At 54.0% G+C, this 18,657-nt stretch overlaps 1 protein-coding gene across 3 annotated transcripts in view; it reads left to right on the top strand.

Annotated features, from left to right (window-relative positions):
- PRKCB (protein kinase C beta) overlaps positions 1-18,657 on the top strand; it is a 295,883-nt gene that overhangs the window by 229,449 nt on the left and 47,777 nt on the right. For all 3 annotated transcript variants that reach the window (XR_004961595.1, XM_036278529.1, XM_036278528.1), the window contains exon 10: positions 10,691-10,864. Coding sequence is in view for 2 of the 3 variants with exons in the window: in XM_036278529.1 (XP_036134422.1) it covers positions 10,691-10,864 (174 nt within the window). In the remaining variant the exon portion in view is untranslated. The remainder of the gene's footprint in view (positions 1-10,690; positions 10,865-18,657) is intronic.

Genomic DNA, 18,657 nt, shown 5'->3' with positions numbered 1-18,657 from the left:
CGGAGATCAGGCCCTGCAGCCGTGGGATATGCAGCTGCCCGTGGACAGGGGAGCCGCTGCCGGCCTGGCACACAGCCAAGGCGGGAGTTGAAGTCTGTTGTTTAAAACACTGCCAGAGCCCTGGCCGGTTTGGCTCAGCGGTTAGAGCGTCGACCTGCGGTCCGGAGAGACCCGGGTTCGGTTCCCGCTAAGGGCGCGTACCTCGGTTGCAGTTTGTCCCCGGCCCTGGTCGGTCGTGCGGTGGCAGCCACTCGATGTGTTCCTTTCACATCGATGTTTCTCTCTCTCTCTCTCTGTCCCTCTCTCTCCCTCCCACTCTACCTGAACAAAAAAATGAGAAAATGTCCTCGGGTGAGGATAAAACACTGCCGGACTCTTTGGGGAAAAAGAATCCAAAGTTAAATCTGGTCCTCACTGAAGGGCCACCTAGTGCCTGTTAGCATGGAAACTGTCTCAGGTGGTAGTTTGCGGCCACTGTCCAGTTACTGCGCTGCCGTCCCCCACTGCCCTCCACACCCTGCAGCGTTCTGTACGGGGTCAGGACCCCAGCTCTGCTGAGGTGCATTCCTGCTTACCAACAGCATAACCCACATCGAAAACAGACCTAATAGCAGAAACAGTAGGTTACAATCGTCCACTACCCCTGACAAATATTTTGGCTGTACAAATGTAGTGGTTAACACAATTAAACGTGCCTTTGTTTCAGGTCCCCTCACCCCATCCGGTTTCCCACTATGAACTGACCTCATTGAAAACCGCTGCACAAATGGGTAATATATTTTGAGCATTGTGGACTTAATTGCTTTTTTTTTTTAATCCTCACCCGAGGGTATTTTTCCATTTATCTTCAGATGGAGAGAGAGAGAGAGAGAGAGAGAGAGAGAGAGAGAGAGAGAGAAACATTGATTGGTTGCCTCCCACATGACCCTGACCAGAAGCAGGGATGAACTGCAACCGAGGTACATGCCCTTGACTGGAATCGAAACCATGACTCTTTGGTCCGTGGGCGGATGTCGCTGTAACTGCTGAGCCAAACTGGCCAGGGTGAGGACTTACTGTTTTGTTTTTGTTTTTGTTTTTTTATCTTCACCTGAGGACATTTTTCCATTTTTTGTTCAGATAGAGTGGGAGGGAGAGAGAGGAAGAGAGAGAGAGAGAGAGAAACATCAACATGAAAGGGACACGAGTGGCTGCCACCCGCACGACCCAACCAGGGCCAGGGACAAACTACAACCGAGGTACATGCCCTTAGTGGGAACCGAACCCTGGTCTCTCTGGACCACAGGCCGACGCTCTAACCGCTGAGCAAAACTGGCCAGGGCGGACTTACTGTTTTATATGCACTATTCGTTTAATCTTCACAATAATCTTAGGAAGTGGGTGCTGTTATTGTCTCCGCTTGACAGAGGAGCTGGAAGACGAGAGCGGTGAGAACCGGAGTCAGACCGCTTGGGTGCGGGTTCAGAGCCAGGCGTCTGGCTTGCGCGTGACCACGGGCCGCGGCCTGGGCTGCTACCGGTCTCAAGCAGCGCCAGCCAGGGAGGCTCGTGCACAGGGCAGATCGGATTACAGAGAAGCAGCTTCCTGTGTGCAACCTAATTGTTGAAATGAATGACGGACCCTTAAGTGTTTCATTGCATTTTCTTTTGGTAAAAGGCATCAATTATTGGTCTGTTTTCCTGAGAACTGTCTGAAAAACCATCAAATTAAATCTGCCTTTATTTTAACCATCTAGTTTTATGTAATATAACATATGATTCAAAGAAAATTGACTAAGCACACATGTCAGCAACATTGATTTCAGCTCAAAAGAAAGCTTCAAAACTGGGATACCTATCAATTCTATCATATCCATTCCATGCTATTACTTACTAGAAGGATACATCCCAGAATTTTGATACAGTCATGCTTTTGCATTTCCCAAACAATGAAACATTTCTTATTAAACCCAACTGAACATCTTCATTTAAAACACAGCGGCTAGGCATTTCAGGCTTAAATCTCCTCCCCCCTCCTCCCCCAGTCTCAGTGAGTCATCCCTTCCAGGGATGTAGTGACATTTGCTTAACAATAGCAAGTCTGCAGGAGCCAGGAGGGCTAGCTGCTAGTACCTCCATTCCAAACTTTATTTCACACTTCCATGGGCTCTCTGCTAGTGGGCGAAACTTCAACTTGATTAAATCTGAGGTGCGACATGGCATCATTTAACAGGATTTAAGTCTTAGTAACACCTGTCAACCTGACTTCTGATCTGAAAACTCAGTTTATCTGTGACACAGATCCACGCCCCCCCCATTATCAGCATCCCCCACCAGAGAGGCCCGTTCATGACCATCAGACCCACACTGACACAGCTTATCACCCAGAATCCACGGTGTACCTTCGGGCTCACTGTTGATGGCGTACATTCTACAGATTTGGACAAATGGAGAATGACATGTATCCACCACCATGGTGTCATGCAGAATATTCCACTGCCCCCAAATTCCCTGTGTTCTGCTGTTCATTCCTCCACCCCCCCACCCCCTAGCAACCGCCAATCCTCCTACTGTCTCCATGGTTTTGCCTTTTCCAGAATGTCATATAGTTGGAATTATACAGTATGTAACCATGTAAAGAGTTTTTTTATTTTAAGTATGAAAAACCTTACATAATAAATCACAAAGTAGCCAAGTTGTATCCTCTGAGTACCATTACAGCTGCTCTTATTTCTGTCTCATCAACTGGAAGATTGCATGCACCCAGCGATACAGTCCCACCCAGATCCACACTATTAACTCCCAATTAGCATCTTCTCCCCACTTGAGCACTTTCCAATTTTTCCTGAAGTACTTCTTCAATTAGCCAGTCTACCCAGCTCCTTTTCCAATACGAGCTACTAGAAGCCAGAAATCATTTCTAGGCTGCTAATTTGTTTACTCCTAGAGACAGGTGCCTCAGTTCCTTAAACCACGTGTCTTCATATTCTATTAGTGTGACCACCGTTAAAAATAAAACGTAAATGCATATATGTGTGGATATATATGCTTAGGAAATTTGATCCAGAGTTTGAATGGTAACAGTGCACTTTGGAGAATTAAAATTAGGGTCTTCAAGATAACCTAGATAAAAATTACTTCTCAAAGTTGAAAAAAATTAAAAGATGACCTAGAACATGTTAGGACATCTTCATGATGGGTGAAAGTTAGAAGTTGGGAGAACTTCAGAAGGTGAAGAATTCACCAACCACGATGAACAGTGTCGAGTTCTTTGTGCACGTTAAGCTCTTGCCACGCCCTGTGAACTAACGGTCTTGTCTGCACCTTACCCCACCCCCTCCTGTCCAGCATGCCCCCAGGTCTCCAGTCCCTCTTTCCCAGCCTTGTTCTCACGGGTGGTTTGCTGTCAGCCAACCCGGCATACCTGGCCCAGGCTGAAAGAGGGCTTTGGCAAATCTCCGTGCCAGGAAGACGAGTCTGTGAGGGCTTGGAAACCATCTAGTCCCTTCTCCATTCGGGATTTTAGAAGTTGGCAGATGGTTTACTGATTCCACAGGAAGTCATGTCTGTACCAAGCATGGAGCTCCCAGCTCCCAGCTCCCTGAGAGTCCCCTTAGCCTCTCTAGGAGGGTCCTGCCCAGCCCCAACTCTGAGCACAGACAGGGGCTTTGCCTTTCACTCTGGGCTCTGCCTAAAGACCTCCTAAGACAATTTCCCAAAAATGTTGGTCTGTGCTCCAGTTCACTTTCTGTCATCTGGAGAAGGTGGGAGAGAACCCTACACCTCAGGAGTTGGAACATCCCTCTTAATCTCTGTAACAGAGGGCGTGCTGTGTGCCTGGCACTGAGCTCTGCCTGCATTGCCTCACTCGCTCTCACACTGGGGAGGAACTATTGTTATGTCCCCTGTAAAGATGAGGGAACTGAGACTCAGAGAGGTTGAGTAACTTGCCCAAGATCACACAGCAAGCATGTGATAGATTTAGGATTGAACTCATGATTCCAGAGCTGAACTTGGACCTACTATGACTCTATGATTCTAGTTAGATACAGACTTCCAGCTCGTCAGACTCAGTCGATGTCATCGTCTTATGACACCGAAGAGCGTGCTCAGGATTCCGGCCACGTCATAAAGAGGGTGACGAAGCGAACCTTCACTCTGTGACCCGCTGCCCCCAGCTGTCCCTCAGACTTGCAGTCCTGAGAGGTGAACGCCCTTGGAAGAGCGGGGGGACTGTGTTCACCCAGCGCTCTCCCGATTGCAGCCCCATTCTGAGGGCCTCTCGCCGCTCACCGCCAGTCTCCCCCGGGCAGCCAGGCCTGGCACAGGAAGGCCCCGAGTATTTAGAAGATTCTGATTTAATTGGTCTGGAGTGTGGGCCGCACCAGCTCCTCACACCTCCTCAGGGATTCTGGTGTGCAGCCTGCAGAGGCAGGCTCGGCGCGAGCAGGCTCGGCGAGCCCCCGGAGGGACAGGAGGGAGGACGCCATCTGCCAAACGCAGTGTGGAGCTGCTCTGAGAGCCCTGGACAGGCCTTCGGAGGGATGGGGTGGGGGGGCAAGCAGGAGACAGCCCCTGAGAGCAGGGCCCCTCAAGGAGATGGAACCCTTAAATAGAGGGGTCCATGCCTGGCAGCGATCAGCTCCCAGCCCTGCACCCGGCCTTGCGCACAAGTCCCTCCCTAGGGTGGTGGGCATGGGAGAGGAGGGGAGGGGTGCTCCTGGAGACCCACAGCAGACCCCTGACTTCCGCTTGCTTCCCTCTCTCCCATGCCAACCTCGGCTCAGGGCACCTCACTGATCCTCGCCTCCCAGGTTAGTGTTTGAGGACCTGATGATCCCAAATCTCTCCCTCTCCCCCTCAGATGCACCATCTGAACGTATCCATTAAGATCCTTTCCCAGTTGAGTCTGCAGCCCCGCAGGCTGGTGATTTGGTCCCCTCCTTTTCCAACCCTGCTGTTTGCGTGCGGTTGACGGGTCAGTCGTTGGAGCACCAAGGGTTCAAAGTCATGCCGATATTTCGTGTAGACCTGAGTTCTGGGGAAAGCTGTTTTTTCTCCTCAAAAAAGTATTTTCTTATAGAAAATATGAACTGTTGTTATAGTTCATGTATCTCTGGTTGCTTCGGCTTCTAGAAATGCTCGCACGTACAAACAGATGCACACGATCGGCTGTGTAATGACTTTTAGCTTTATCAAGGTGTACTTTCCATGGCAAAAACCCTCCTGTTCGTGTTATATAATCTTAACTGCTTTCTCCAGTTCTTGTGAAACGTGGGTTGGACATAGCCGCACATGCTAAACAATGCAAGGCCTGAGTAACTGCAGTGGCCTATATCTAGGGTTGTTTTTTTTAAAGCTACTTCCCCCACTCAAATGTTTTCATTCATTCATTCAACAGATATTTATTGAGCGTCTACTATGTGCTTGATGTTGAGGATACAACAATAAACAAGTCAAACAAATAGTTGCTCCCATGGAGGTTACATTCTAGGGAGGGAAGAGAATAGATTAACGTAGTGCCAGGTGGAAGGGCTGTGAGGAAAAGCAAAGTAGAGGAAAGGGGTGGGGGCGACGGGGGGCTGCGACCTGGAGCAGGTGTTCGGGGAGGGTCTGCCAGGAGGTCCCTGACCGAGGGGGAGCAGGCTGCCCGGCATCTGCGGGGAGAACCGTGGAGGTGGGCGCGAGCGAGCGGAGGCAGAGAATGCTCAGGGCCTTGCAGAGCAGGCTGGAGAGCGTGGTGGCCTTGGTCTGGAACGAGGTTGGAAATGGCATGTATTCTGAATTAGAGCTGACCAGACTCGCTGACAGAGAGGGAGGCTGACCTGGGCTTTGGATTGCTGGCAGGTGTCGGTTGACCCTGGGGGAGTGGGCAGCAAGGTCTCGGTCCCTGCCTATCTCTGTCTTTTAATGTTAGTAAGCGGATGGACGCAGAGTCCCCTCGGGGCGAGTCTCCTTAGCCAGCTGAGAACTGGAAACTGGTGTGGTGTGCAAGGATCACAAGCCGGCCCCTTGGTCGTTCTCTGAAAGGATGAAGTTGATCATATGCACTGTAGTGGGTGGAAGCGCCTCCCCAAACATGTGCTCACGTCCTAACTGGCGGTACCTGTGCATGACACCTTACGTGGGCGTGGGTCTGGGCAGGCGTAAGCAAGTTAAGATGGGTCATACTGGGTTAGGGTGGGCCCCAGTCCCGTGACTGGTGTTTCCATAAGAGACCATTTGGACACCGACACAGAGACACAGGGAAGAACGCCACGTGAGGACAGAGACAGAGATTGGCATGTGCGTCTGCAAGGCAAGGACCCCAAGGATTGCTGGCCACTCCCCAGCGGGAGAGAGGCACGAACAGGCTCCTTCGGAGCTTCTAGAAACAGCTCTGCCCACACGCTGATCTTGAGCTTCTGGACTCCAGAACTGGGAAAGAACAATCCCTGCTGCTTCCGGTGCTCAGTTTCTGGTTCTTCGCTGTAACAGCAGCCCAAGGAAGCCGGTACCTGGATACAGCCCCCTTCACTGTCCCAGCATGCTGCACCTTGTCCCACAGAGTCCCTCAGTGCCCTCCAAAGCTAAGCATTGTGGGGGTCCCTGTTTTACAGAGGACATGAAGGCTCAGCAGAGATAAATGGCCTTCCCAAGGTGAAGCACTAGTACGTGGTAGAACCAGGAAGTGTACCAGGTCGTCTCCATCTAGAGCCCATGCCCTGGCCGTCACGGACCCGCCGTGTCAGGAGCCGGGGTGCGGGCACACTTCGCCCCCTGCGCCACCTCGCAGTCACCCAGCTAGCTGCCAGCGGACACCTGCGCTCCCCCTCCGTCTGCTCTGCTGTCTTGCACGGCCCCCCAGAGGATGCGTGGGAGCAGATGTGGCTTGGAATCCGACAAGAACGTCACGTCAGTGCATCCTCTCCATCTGGTCGGAACCTCGCAGGAGAGGAAGGACAGCGAGCAGACAGCCCACCCCTCGGCGATGCTGCCGACCGAGTGCAGCCCCTGTACGCAGGTGGGACAGCTAACAGGCTGCTCCACTGGCAGCAGCAGTGTGGAGTGTGGTCGCTGCCGCTGCCGGAGCTGTAAGCTTTTCCCCGCCATTTCCTCCTGTGTGATGCTTGGGGCCCGGGAGGAGGAAGTAAGGTCTCCTCCAGCCACTTACTGCTTGGACTCGGGGCCACGTCTGTGCTGTGGGTGGGCACCAGGGCCCCGCACTGCGCCTGCGCCGAGTTCCCAGCGCAGCGTGGTGCCCGCGGGTGGACTGGACCGTGGCCGCAGCGCACACTCAGACCGAGCTCGCTGCAGAGTCAGGGTGTGCCTGTGGGAGAGACGGGAGGCGACTGTCCCGCCTGTGACTGTGATGTCCCCAGTCTCTGCAGGCGGGTGGGTGGGAAACGGGGCAGAGGGCAAGGATCGGGACCTGGATCTGAAACGCCTCAGCAGGAACTTGAAGACGGTGGCCCCACAGCACCGCGCTTGGTACTTTGTCCTCGGAGAGTCAGGTGGGGCGTGGTGAAGAGGGTGAACTTAGAGGACAGGTGACCTGGGACATGCCACGTCCTTGTGGAGCGACCTTGGACAAGTCACCTGGCTGCTCGCCTGTCAAGTAGGGGCAGGTGCAGTACCTGTGCGTCACATTCGTGAGGGAGTTAAGGGAGATGATGCAGTGTGAGTAGGACATGGGTGTGGTTATCTTTACCAACCCAGAGCCGGCCCCGCACAGGCCGCCCCCGGCATTGCCTCTGCTCCCCCCAGCTCCGCGCCGGTCCTCGTCCAGTCGCCCGCGTGGCGCCAGTGCTGCTCGGTCTGCTGGATCTCCCGGACTCTGCTGCAGACACAGGTTTGCTGGAGCTCAGGGAGCTGGGAGTTGGGCTCAGGAATTAGAGCTTTGGAACCTGAGTGCTCACTTCCTACAGGACGTCTGGGCCCAGGTGTGTGGACCCCTGAGGCAGGGGCTCTTCCCTTGGCTGGAAGGTGCCTCCCCATTTCTGCCCTGCTGGTCCTGGGTCTCCTCTTAACCATCACACCCCGGAGCTTCTGTTCCAGTCAGGGCAGGGCCTCCATTTAAACGCTCCCAGAACACCTCACATTTCTGTCTCAGCTGAAGTGGGTCATTGCTGGCGCAGGAGTGAGCGTCATGAGGAAGGGGTTTGTCTTTCTGCGTCCCCGGCTCCTCCCCGTGCCCGGCTCCTGTGGACTGAATGATTGGGCTAATTGGCTAGCCTTCAGGGCCCGGAGAGACCGGGAAAAGTGACACGTTTGGAAGGCAGAGTGAATCCGTCCCTGGTGCCTCACCTAACTGAACCTCTGCAAAGAAACTGACTGAAAAAAGTGCAAACCAAACCCAAGAATTAAACAAACCAAGGTGACGGGCCACATCTGACCACGCTGGGTGACAGTGCCGGTGTGAACTTAGATGTCTATTGCTACATTAACAAGTCGCCCCAAAACTCGGAGGTTTAAGCCAATAACAACTGTCTCTATCTCTCATAGTCCCTGTGGGTCGGGGCATCGGGGTGCTTGCTGGTGAGTTGTGGTTCAGGGTCTCTCCTGTGGTGGCTGGAGCTGGGACAGCTGGGCACTGAGCAATTTGTGGAGTCCCAGGGCCTCTCCGCGTGGTCTCATCCTGTGGCTTTACTAGTATGGTGGCCTCAGGGCTCCGAAGGCAGGTGTCCCAAGAGAGACTGGTGGAAGCTATGGCCTTAGAGATCCACAGGGCCACTTGCGCTGTATCTATCTGTTGAGGCCACCACAAAGCCTGCCCAGGTTCAGGGGAGAGGCCACAGACTCTGCCTCCTGATTGAGGGGCACTGGATATTTATAGACATGTTTTAAAACCACCACGGAACACCGCTTCCTGTATGCCATCGGGAAGCTCTCGGAGAAGGGGCCGAGGGAGTCCTACGGAAAAGGAAGGCTTTCTCTGCCCGGCGTATCTCACTTAGGCCCGTCCGTGTTGCCACAGATGGCAGAATTCCATTCTCTTTATTGCTGAGTAATATTCCAGAGAGAGAGAGTGTGTGTGTGTGCGTGCGTGTGTGCGTGCGTGTGTGTGCGTGCGTGTGTGTGCGCTCTGGAAAAGCTGAGGGGGAATAAGAGGTACAGGCTTCCAGTTACAAAATAAACAATCACAGGAATGTAAAGTACAGAGTCAAAAATATCCTAAGAACTGTGTGTGCTGACTGATGGATACCAGATTCATTGGGGATCACGTCGGAAGGTATGTGCGTGCTGAATCACTAGGTTGTACACCTGAAACTAAAACAGTACTACGGTGTCAACCCTACTTTATAGAGAAAAGAAAAGGGAAGCTTGGTTAGAATGTTAAGGAGCAAAGGAAAGTCCCCTTCTCGCCACCGTGAATGGACGCTGGGAAATTGTCAGGAAAATCAAGACAGAAGTATTGTGCTACTGCGGGTGCCTCCTAGCCCCCATGTTGAGTGAGTCAGTTCCTCCCAGCAACACTGCTGGTGACCAGTTCGAGAGCAGGAAGGCAGCTGTTAGAATGCAGACTCCGGCCCTGGGTGCTCAGCGGCGCCCAGAGCCGCGGACCGAGTGCCTGGGTCCTGGGCCAGGCTGCAGGCACCGGCCTTTCCTAAGAACGGAGTCTGCCTTGTTTTCAGTCACCTGATGATATTTGGCTTCCTGAAATTTTTATTCTCATTAAGATTTTGAGCTACTCAAGGAGTAATTTTGTCTTATAGGATCTCTAAGAAACATAAAAGCACTCAAACTAGTTTAATTTAAGTAAATGATAATGTAATTGGAGGGATGCGGAGGTTTCTAATGGGAAACAGCTGGGCCTCAGGAGAGACTGGAGCCGGGAGCTGGAAACAAGGTCTCCGCTCATCCTCTGACCTTCCTTCCTCCTCACACGTCTGTTCCTTCTTGGCCTGCCTGTGGCGAGACGAACCGCTCCAGGGCCCCAGGACTGACTACTTGGAGTGTCCTGCTTGCAAACCCTTAGGGAGAGGACCTGAGTGGCTCAGCTTAGGTCTGTTATCTCCCAAAGCTGTGGCCACATGGGTCCACTGCCCAATCAGAAGGTTCTTCCTAGAGGCTTCTGGGGAATTGCACCTGCTGGTCACTGTTCCCTCCAGCATAGTCAGGACCAGTGGGAACAATGGTGTGTTGTGAGCCACACCAACTAACATGCCCCCATTGTGGCCACCGCTGCGTGGAAGGAGGGGCCCCAGGACAATGGAGAGGATGTGGAGATGTTACATTACTCATCCCTGTAATTATGCCTGAAGCCTCTCTTTCTCTCTGGGTGCAGCATCAGAGATGTTCTTGCTCGTTTATTGCTGTATTTCCGGAGCTTACCTGGCTCGTACGGAATATTAAATAGTTGAGTGGCTAAGAGCCCATATTCAGTTTTATCAGGAATTCCCTTCGTCAACAAATATTTATGGAACATCTACTGTGTGTCAGGTACTAATCCAGGGTCTTGGGTTACAACAGGGAACAAAACAGGCAAAGACACTTGCCCTCATGGGGTTTCTATTCTAGCCATGTTGCTGGGTATTGATCTATATCCCAAAGGGATCAATACTTGGTCATTTCTGTTGGTTGGGTTCAGCCATTGCAAGTGTGGGGTCTGTGGAAAGTCACCCATTGTCTCGGTGTCAGTGGAAGGCCTGTGGACAAAGTTCGGGGAGGACTTGCATGGCATTAGCTCCCTCGCCGTCCAGCCACGCTGACCTGCTTGCTCTCTGCCCCAGGTCATGCTCTCAGAGCGGAAGGGCACAGACGAGCTCTATGCCGTGAAGATCCTGAAGAAGGACGTGGTGATCCAGGATGACGATGTGGAATGCACCATGGTGGAGAAGCGCGTGCTGGCCCTGCCCGGGAAGCCGCCGTTCCTGACCCAGCTGCATTCCTGCTTCCAGACCATGGTAACTCGTTTGGGGCCCTGGCACTGCACCTCCAGGGTTTCGGTGGGTTTGGCCAAAGCCATCCCAAAGAGACACCTGGGTCCTTCCCATCATGTGGTAGAAAAACGTGGGGCCCGGAGAAGGCTGCCGAGAATTTCAGAGGTGGCCACGGAGAAGCACTCTCCCGAGGCAGGTGCTGTTTCAACAGAGATAAAGGAACTCAGGCGCTTGGTTTTATAACAACAGAGCAGGGCCTTTCTCTGACAGCAAGAGGTGACTTGGGGACAGAAACTCAGGACTTTTGGTCTCATAATAGGAGATGTAATAGCAGGTGGGAATGAGGGCAGATTCTTTGCTTAAACACTTCAGTACCTTCTGCAGGTTGCATGGCCCTCCTGGGAGGAGGGTTGCCTGAGAACACAGACCCCAGAGGACTCCTAGGGGTGGGGCACATTGTCCTGGGGGAGGGGCTCGAGCGCTCCGAGCTGTAGCTCCCGAGAAGGGGACATTTGTGCACTGTCTGCTGTTGACTGTGACTCCAACTCTGTGACAGGAGAGACACCCCTGTAAGAACCTCTTAGCCTTGTTCCTTTTTAAATTAGACCTTTGCCTCTACACCTCAGGAGGGGAAGGCCAGACACCCTATTGCAAAGAGGGACAAAGTTAATTCTTGCCTTTGGGGCTTCTAAGGGCCAGTGGCCCTCTGATTTAAAGATGCTTTAAGGGAGTTTTCATGGTGATTTGACTCGTCCAGCTCCTACATCCATGCTAATTTTAGAGCCCAACCCCTAGGTGAGCAGTAACATATAATTTAAAGAAGGGGACTTCCTCTCTCCAACGTCACCAGCTCCTGTGAGCTACAGGTTGAGACAGCCAGCCCCGAAGGCCCAGACCTGGGTTGGGGGAGGGTCTCTCAGTGCAGACCAGCACCAGGCCCAGGGCGGCCCTGGGACAGAGGCACAGAGCTACAGCTCAGCTCCTGCTCTGTTCTAAATGGTCTTCCAAGAGACCTGGGTTCAAATCTGGCTCTGTCACTTGCTGACTGAGTGACCCTGGGCAAATGACACAACGTCTTTGGGTGACAGTTTTTTAAGTCTGTAAAATGGGTGAGGTAATAGTAGCCATATCCGAGGCTGCAGTGAGGGGGACATGAGACGGCACATGAGCAACGCGTGACACAGCACTTGGTACCTGGTGAACGCTCAGCAGTGTGTGATTTATTTCACAAGCACTGGCCTTGGCCTTGGCCAAGTCCTGTTGTAGAGGGCTGAGTAAGCTAGGCCCTGGTTTTGAGAAGGTTACGGTCTTAGAACAGAAGCACAGGTAAAAATGTAATGCAGTAGGGGCTGTGATAATAGGCGGGGGGGGGGGGGGTGTCTGCAGATCGTTGCCCGACCGCCACGTGGTGTCTGCGTTTTGGATGATGAGATGATTTGCTGCCGGGGCCGGGTTCTCCAAGCCCTGGACAACTGCCCTACCACAGGTGGCCGGTCAGGGGAGGGAACACTTCATGCAAACGTGTGTAGTAGTCCCCGGGGGGCTTTGGCCCACCAGCCTGGTGTTGGGGTCTGCTGCGTGACAAGAGGCTACAGAACAAAGACCCTTCGCTCCAGTGCAGGCAGGACGGGGAGCTGGACTCGTGTCTGCCAGAGTACGGGACAGGCCCGCTGTGCAGAGCGCTCTGGGGCGGCCTGAAGGTGACTGGGGGTAGACTTCCAATCACGCTCCCCTTTCCAGCTCACTGAAGTTTTTCCAGGAACCTCAAGGAGCAAGTGTCTGTTTGGTGCGGCTGCCCGCAGCCTCTCCCTAACACTTGCCTCTCTAACTGCGAGCGAGCCCCAGGCTTCGGGGTCCAGCTTTGGCAACCGTGGTGTCTAGGTCATTGTTTTCCTTCTATGTTGCATATTTTTTTCCACAGAATTCTTCATTTACAACGGCACTATAAAGTCTTTTAATTTTGAAATATTATAAAAGGAATACAGAAAATCACACAAAGTTATTGTTTAGTGGGTTGTTATAAGGTTAAGTTCCTTATGCCCCCAGCCGGGTGGAGAAGTTGCCCTGCATTCGAATCTCTATCTTCCCCCAGTTGTAGCTGGACTTCCTCGCATGTCTTGGTAGTTTTATCACTATGGTTGAATCTTTCCTGTTTTTAGAAATGGGATGTGTTTTCTAAGTCTTCTAATAGTGTCATTTCTCGCTCCATCCCTTCCATCTTTCCTTTGGTCCGTGTTTCAGTCTGTGGGGGTCTGGGCTGTGACCCACAGTGTTTCGCTGTCTGGACGTTGCCAAGTGCGCTGTCGTGGGGCCCCCCACGTGTGCTCTCTGTCCTCCGCGCTTCCTGCAGATTGGTGGCTAGACCCAGGCTTGGTGCGACTCGCGCTGGATCCCTTTGACAAGACCTTAAGTGTGGGTGTTCTCTCCTCTGAAGGCAAATACTGTCCGTCTTCCTCTCTTTCTGTGACACTGGCGACCGCTGGTGCTTGGTGCCCAAGTCACTGAGGGTTGTAAGACGTCGGCACCCTCATAACATTCCCTTTTCATTTATTAGTTTGAATTCTGTAATAAAAACACACGAGATTTTGCCCTGCTGGTTTGGCTCAGCAGTTAGAGTGTCAGCCCACCGGCCAAAAGGTCTTGGGTTCGATTCCTGGTCAAGGACACATTCCTGGGTTGCAGGTTCAATCCCTGGCCCCTGTCGGGGTTGTGTGGGAGGCAACCAATCAATGTCTCTCTCCCTTCCTCTCTCTCTCTCTCCCCCTCCCCCCTCCCTCCCTCCCACTGTATCTAAAAATCAATGGAAAACATCCTCAGGTAAAACCACAAGATCCCTCATCTCGTGCCTGGTTCCCCAGTGGTTCAGTTCATGCAGGGTAAGTGCTTGGTTCTTCCCGTTATTTAACAGTTTCCATGAATTGGGTCATTATTATGCTCTAAAAGGGACTTAAGTTTGCTTTTAAAATAAAAATTTTGAGTACGAGCCAATGCAAAAAACAGTACAGGTGAGCAATAATTCACGTCCTCTGGGGTCTTGGCAAGATGGGGAAGGCCGTGTTTTTTCTAGTCCGAACCTGGGAGGTAAGGCCCCCAGGACGTCACGTGGGGGCTGCGACAGGGCTGGCCTAGACTCTCACCCCTTCCCAGTCTTCTCTTCGTGCCACCAGGGTCCCCAGATTGCCTCGCTGGAAACAGACGAGGAGACCTTGCTGTCGAGGTGCAGGCTGGGCTCACCTGGGGCGGTTTTCAGTTTCCGTGGCGCGTGTCGCGATGGGGAAAGTAGTCCTCTGATGAATGTTCCTTAAAGTTCAATATCTCCATTTGTAATTGACTGTTTTAAAAACGATAAATTAAATTCAAAATTGCTCCTGACTGTTGCGCTTCCCCACTGCTCACGTGCCAGTGGGCTCAGCATGCTTCCCGGGCAGAGGTGGCCCAGCAGCCAGGCGGCTGCCCTGTGCTCAGGTCCCCTCCGGGAGGGGTTGGACGCCTCGAGAGCCCAGCACGAGGAGTGCAGTGGTGCTCGTCCTTCGTGGGGACAGAGCCGAGCACATGCTGGAGGCCAGGAGAGGACAGGCAGCTTTCTCGTGGAGGGTCAGACCACTGGGCCACCCTGCCTCCAGGGGCTGTGCTGTGGGGAGGATGTGACGTGATAGCAGTCGCGCTTGCCTCGGGAGGTGTGCCCTCTGGGAGCGCGAGGCGGCGGCGGGGAGAGCCGATGCCCCTGGCACGTCACCTCCACTCCGTGGCAGGCGCTTCGCGAGGGAAAGGCCCCCATTAAATTATTTTCATTTGTTGGGGTTTTATTTTGGCTGAGCACATCTATCTTAAGTTTACATCACTGAACTTGGTTCCAAAGACATCGGAATGCCTACTGTTGTGAAGCACAGGACTAAGGATCACAAGCCACCTGACACCCTTGTAGGTCCTCTCGTGGGCCCCACTCCACAGATGAGGGTTCAGGGCCAGGGTGTGAGCCCAGGCAGCCAGGCGCGGAGGGGCCTTACGTTAGCCTCTGCTCTGGAGTGTGTTGAGTGTGACTCACACAGCTTGCACTCCCAGACACCCGGGGGTGGCATCCCAGCACCGGCCTGTGTCCAGGGTCAGCGGGCCTGAGCTCTCAGTGCCCCGTCCCTCAGCCTCCCACCTCTGAGTATCTGCCATCCTGTGGGCCTTCAGAAACTTCCTTTCTAGGCTCCCCAGACATACTGTGACAAGGGGACCACCTGTCATCCACTCTGCAGGTGGAAGGACTGAACATCTGGGATGTCAGGTAGTTTCCCCTGAACACAGCAGGGGGCCCGGGCCACCGCACTGAGCCCCAGCGTCACCCGCACGCACGGTGTGTTGAGTTGCCACCACAAAGGCCCTCACAGTGCTGATGACAACGGCGGAAGCGCCCAGCAGCGGTGCCTGGGTGAGGAGGAGCCCAGCTCCCTATGGTGGTCTCTCATGTTACCCTGCTGACACTCAGTGGGGGGCCTGTTACTGTCCCCAGTTTACAGAGAAGGACACTGGTATTCAGAGAGGTTCAGTACTCCTGCAGTGTCACAGGGGGAGGGGCGGCACTGGGCTGGGCCCTGCAAGGCCCAGGACCCGCACTCGGACGTCTCACACACTGCCCTGCGCACACTGCCCCTGCGCACGCCGCCCCTGCGCACACTGCCCCTGCACACACTGCCCCTGCCCGCACGCGGCCCCTGCGCACGCCGCCCCTGCGCACACTGCCCCTGCGCACGCCGCCCCTGCGCACACTGCCCCTGCCCGCACACGGCCCCTGTGCACGCCGCCTCTGCGCACACTGCCCTGCGCACACTGCCCCTGTCTGCACACTGCCCCTGCGCACGCCACCCCTGCGCACACTGCCCCTGCCCGCACGCGGCCCCTGTGCACATTGCCCCTGCCTGCACACTGCCCCTGCGCACTCTGCCTCTGCCCGCACACTGCCCCTGCCCGCACACTGCCCCTGCGCACACTGCCCCTGCGCGCACACTCCCCCTGCCTGCACACTGCCCCTGCGCACACTGGCCCTGCGCGCACACTGCCCCTGCCCGCATACTGCCCCTGCGCGCACACTCCCCCTGCCCGCACACTGCCCCTGCCTGCACACTGCCCCTGCGCACACTCCCCCTGCCTGCACACTGCCCCTGCGCACACTGCCCCAGCCCGCACGCGGCCCCTGCGTACACTGCCCCTGCGCACGCTACCCCTGCCTGAACGCTCCCGCTGCCCGCACACTGCCTCTGCCCGCACACTGCCCCTGCGCACACTGCCTCTGCCTGCACACTGCCCCTGCCCGCACACTGTCCCTGCGCACACTGCCTCTGCCCGCACACTGCCTCTGCCCGCACACTGCCCCTGCGCACACTGCCTCTGCCCGCACACTGCCCCTGCCCGCACACTGCCCCTGCGCACACTGCCCCTGCCTGCACACTGCCCCTGGGCACACTGCCTCTGCCCGCACACTGCCCCTGCGCACACTGCCTCTGCCCGCACACTGCCCCTGCGCACACGGCCCCTGCCCGCACACTGCCCCTGCCTGCACACTGCCCCTGCGCACACGGCCCCTGCCCGCACACTGCCCCTGCCTGCACACTGCCTCTGCCCGCACACTGCCCCTGCGCACACTGCCTCTGCCCGCACACTGCCCCTGCGCACACTCCCCCTGCCCGCACACTGCCCCTGCGCACACTGCGTCTGCCCGCACACTGCCCCTGCGCACACGGCCCCTGCCCGCACACTGCCCCTGCCCGCATACTGCCTCTGCTTTAATGCCAGGTTCTTGTCCTAGCCTTAAATTATTTTCCCTTTCATGATCACATCTAATTTTTACAAGAAGACTATAAGCAACTACTACTGTTCACATTTTCATAAAGGAAATGGACCCTCGGAGAGAGGAAGGGACTCAGGTTACACAGGTGCTAAGTGGCAGGTGTCCTGATGGCCCTTCCGGTGTCCTTCCACTGTGAGGGAGACAGCTGCTGGCCCCGCCAGGTCGTTCAGTGTTGGAACGATCTGTGTGGGAGTGATTTTAAAACGCAGAGAGCAGTGTACACGTGTAAGCAAACCGTGGTCAGCGGGCTCAGGCGGGCAGGAAGGCCCGCGAAGGTGGCCCTCTGGCTCTCACTCCCGCTCACCTTCCAGAACTGCGTATTCCTGCGCCCAGATTGGTGCCCGGGAGGAGGCAGCCGGGGCCAAACCAGGCAGCATCTCTGACGCCAGTGTCCCTAAACATCAGACCATTACCGCTTGAATGCTGCCCATATGCTTATTGGTTCCGGCAACAAATGTTTACGCATCAACATAAATGTGTGAGGGCCCAGCAGTGAACAGCAGAGAAGCCCCTGTTGTAACAGGGGAGCCATAATAGACAACAATGGCAACAAAGAGCAAAATGCACAGACATGACTGGACTGGGGCAGAGTGATGCTGCTTTTGATGGGGTGGCCAGGGAGGCCTTTCTGACAGGATGACATTTGAGCAGAGACCAGAGCGAGGAGGGAGTGAGGCAGGAGGACCGGGCCGTGCTCTGGACAGCAGGCAGACTGTCGGTGCCCCAGGCAGGAGCGGCGGGGAGGCCGCTGCAGCCGCGTGGCTTGTCGGCCTGCATTCCATGACCCAGATGTCTTTATGAATCAGCTACCTGTAAACAGTGACAAATCTGGTATAACGTTGCAAACTTGATATGTTTGTCTTGCCAGAGATTTAGAATTTGAAGATAAAAGATCCTTAATAGGATCTTAATAGGATAAGAAAAATTCTTAAGGTGGTCAAAATAGATAAAAGGGGAAAAAGAACCTACTAGTATGCAAAACACCTTTTGTCATTCTTAAAATGATGCAAATTTAACTTCTAAAACCTTGTGTAGAAAAGCAGAGTTACCTCAGATGTATTCTTAGACAGCTGGATTAAAACCCTTGAAAAATATACACAGCACCATTTTAACAGAAAATGTAGGAGATAAATTCTATTTAAGAGATGATTCGCCCTGGCCTGTTTGGCTCAGCGGTTGGAGTGTCGGCCTGCGGACCAGAGTCCCAGGTTCGGTTCCCACTAGGGGCACGTACCAAAAAAAAAAAAAAAGAGATGATTCTAAATGTGTTAAAACTGAATGTGCACATGAAAAAGAATCAGGAAGAGACAGACATAGACCAATGAAAATGTTGATCTGATTTAGGAAGGGACCATGGGTGAATGTCTTTGTCTTGAAAAGTGTCTAAAACAGTTGACAGTGTGGATGCGCCACAAGATGGCAAATGTTAGTACTCAAACAGACGCCAAAGCCGTCGGGAGGGGTTGGCGTTCTCAAAGAATTGCTTATTAGATGAATTGCTTGGGTGACTGGGCTTTAGGGGAATTGTTCTGAAAGCACAAAGGATAAGCGTGAGCACCTCAGTTACATAAATCTGGGTCTGCAATTACCTAATAGCTCTGAACATTGGTTTCATTATCTTTATTTTTTCTTTATTGATTTTAGAGAGAGAGGAAGGGAGAGGGAGAGATAGAAACATCGATGAGAGAGAACATGGACTGGCTGCCTCCTGCACACCCCAGACTGGGGATCTGGCCCACAGCCGGGGCATGTGCTCTGACCGGGAATCGAACTAGCGACCTCTTGGTGCAGGGGTCGATACTCAACCACTGGGCACAGTACGTGAGGATTAAAAGAGATGATGTACGAAGTGCATGAGAAAAGACGAGTGACGGCACCTGTGTTACGAGCCGGGCTGTGGGTGCACCTGCTGTGGAGGCACAAAGGGTTATGTTTTCCCAGGGGCAGTTGTCAGCCCAGCTCGCTCATGCAGCTTCCCAACTGC

This window comes from Molossus molossus, unplaced genomic scaffold (genome assembly GCF_014108415.1).
Source record: "Molossus molossus isolate mMolMol1 unplaced genomic scaffold, mMolMol1.p scaffold_m16_p_3, whole genome shotgun sequence".
Classification (NCBI taxonomy): domain Eukaryota; kingdom Metazoa; phylum Chordata; class Mammalia; order Chiroptera; family Molossidae; genus Molossus; species Molossus molossus.
This window is presented reverse-complemented; position numbering and strand designations above follow the sequence as displayed.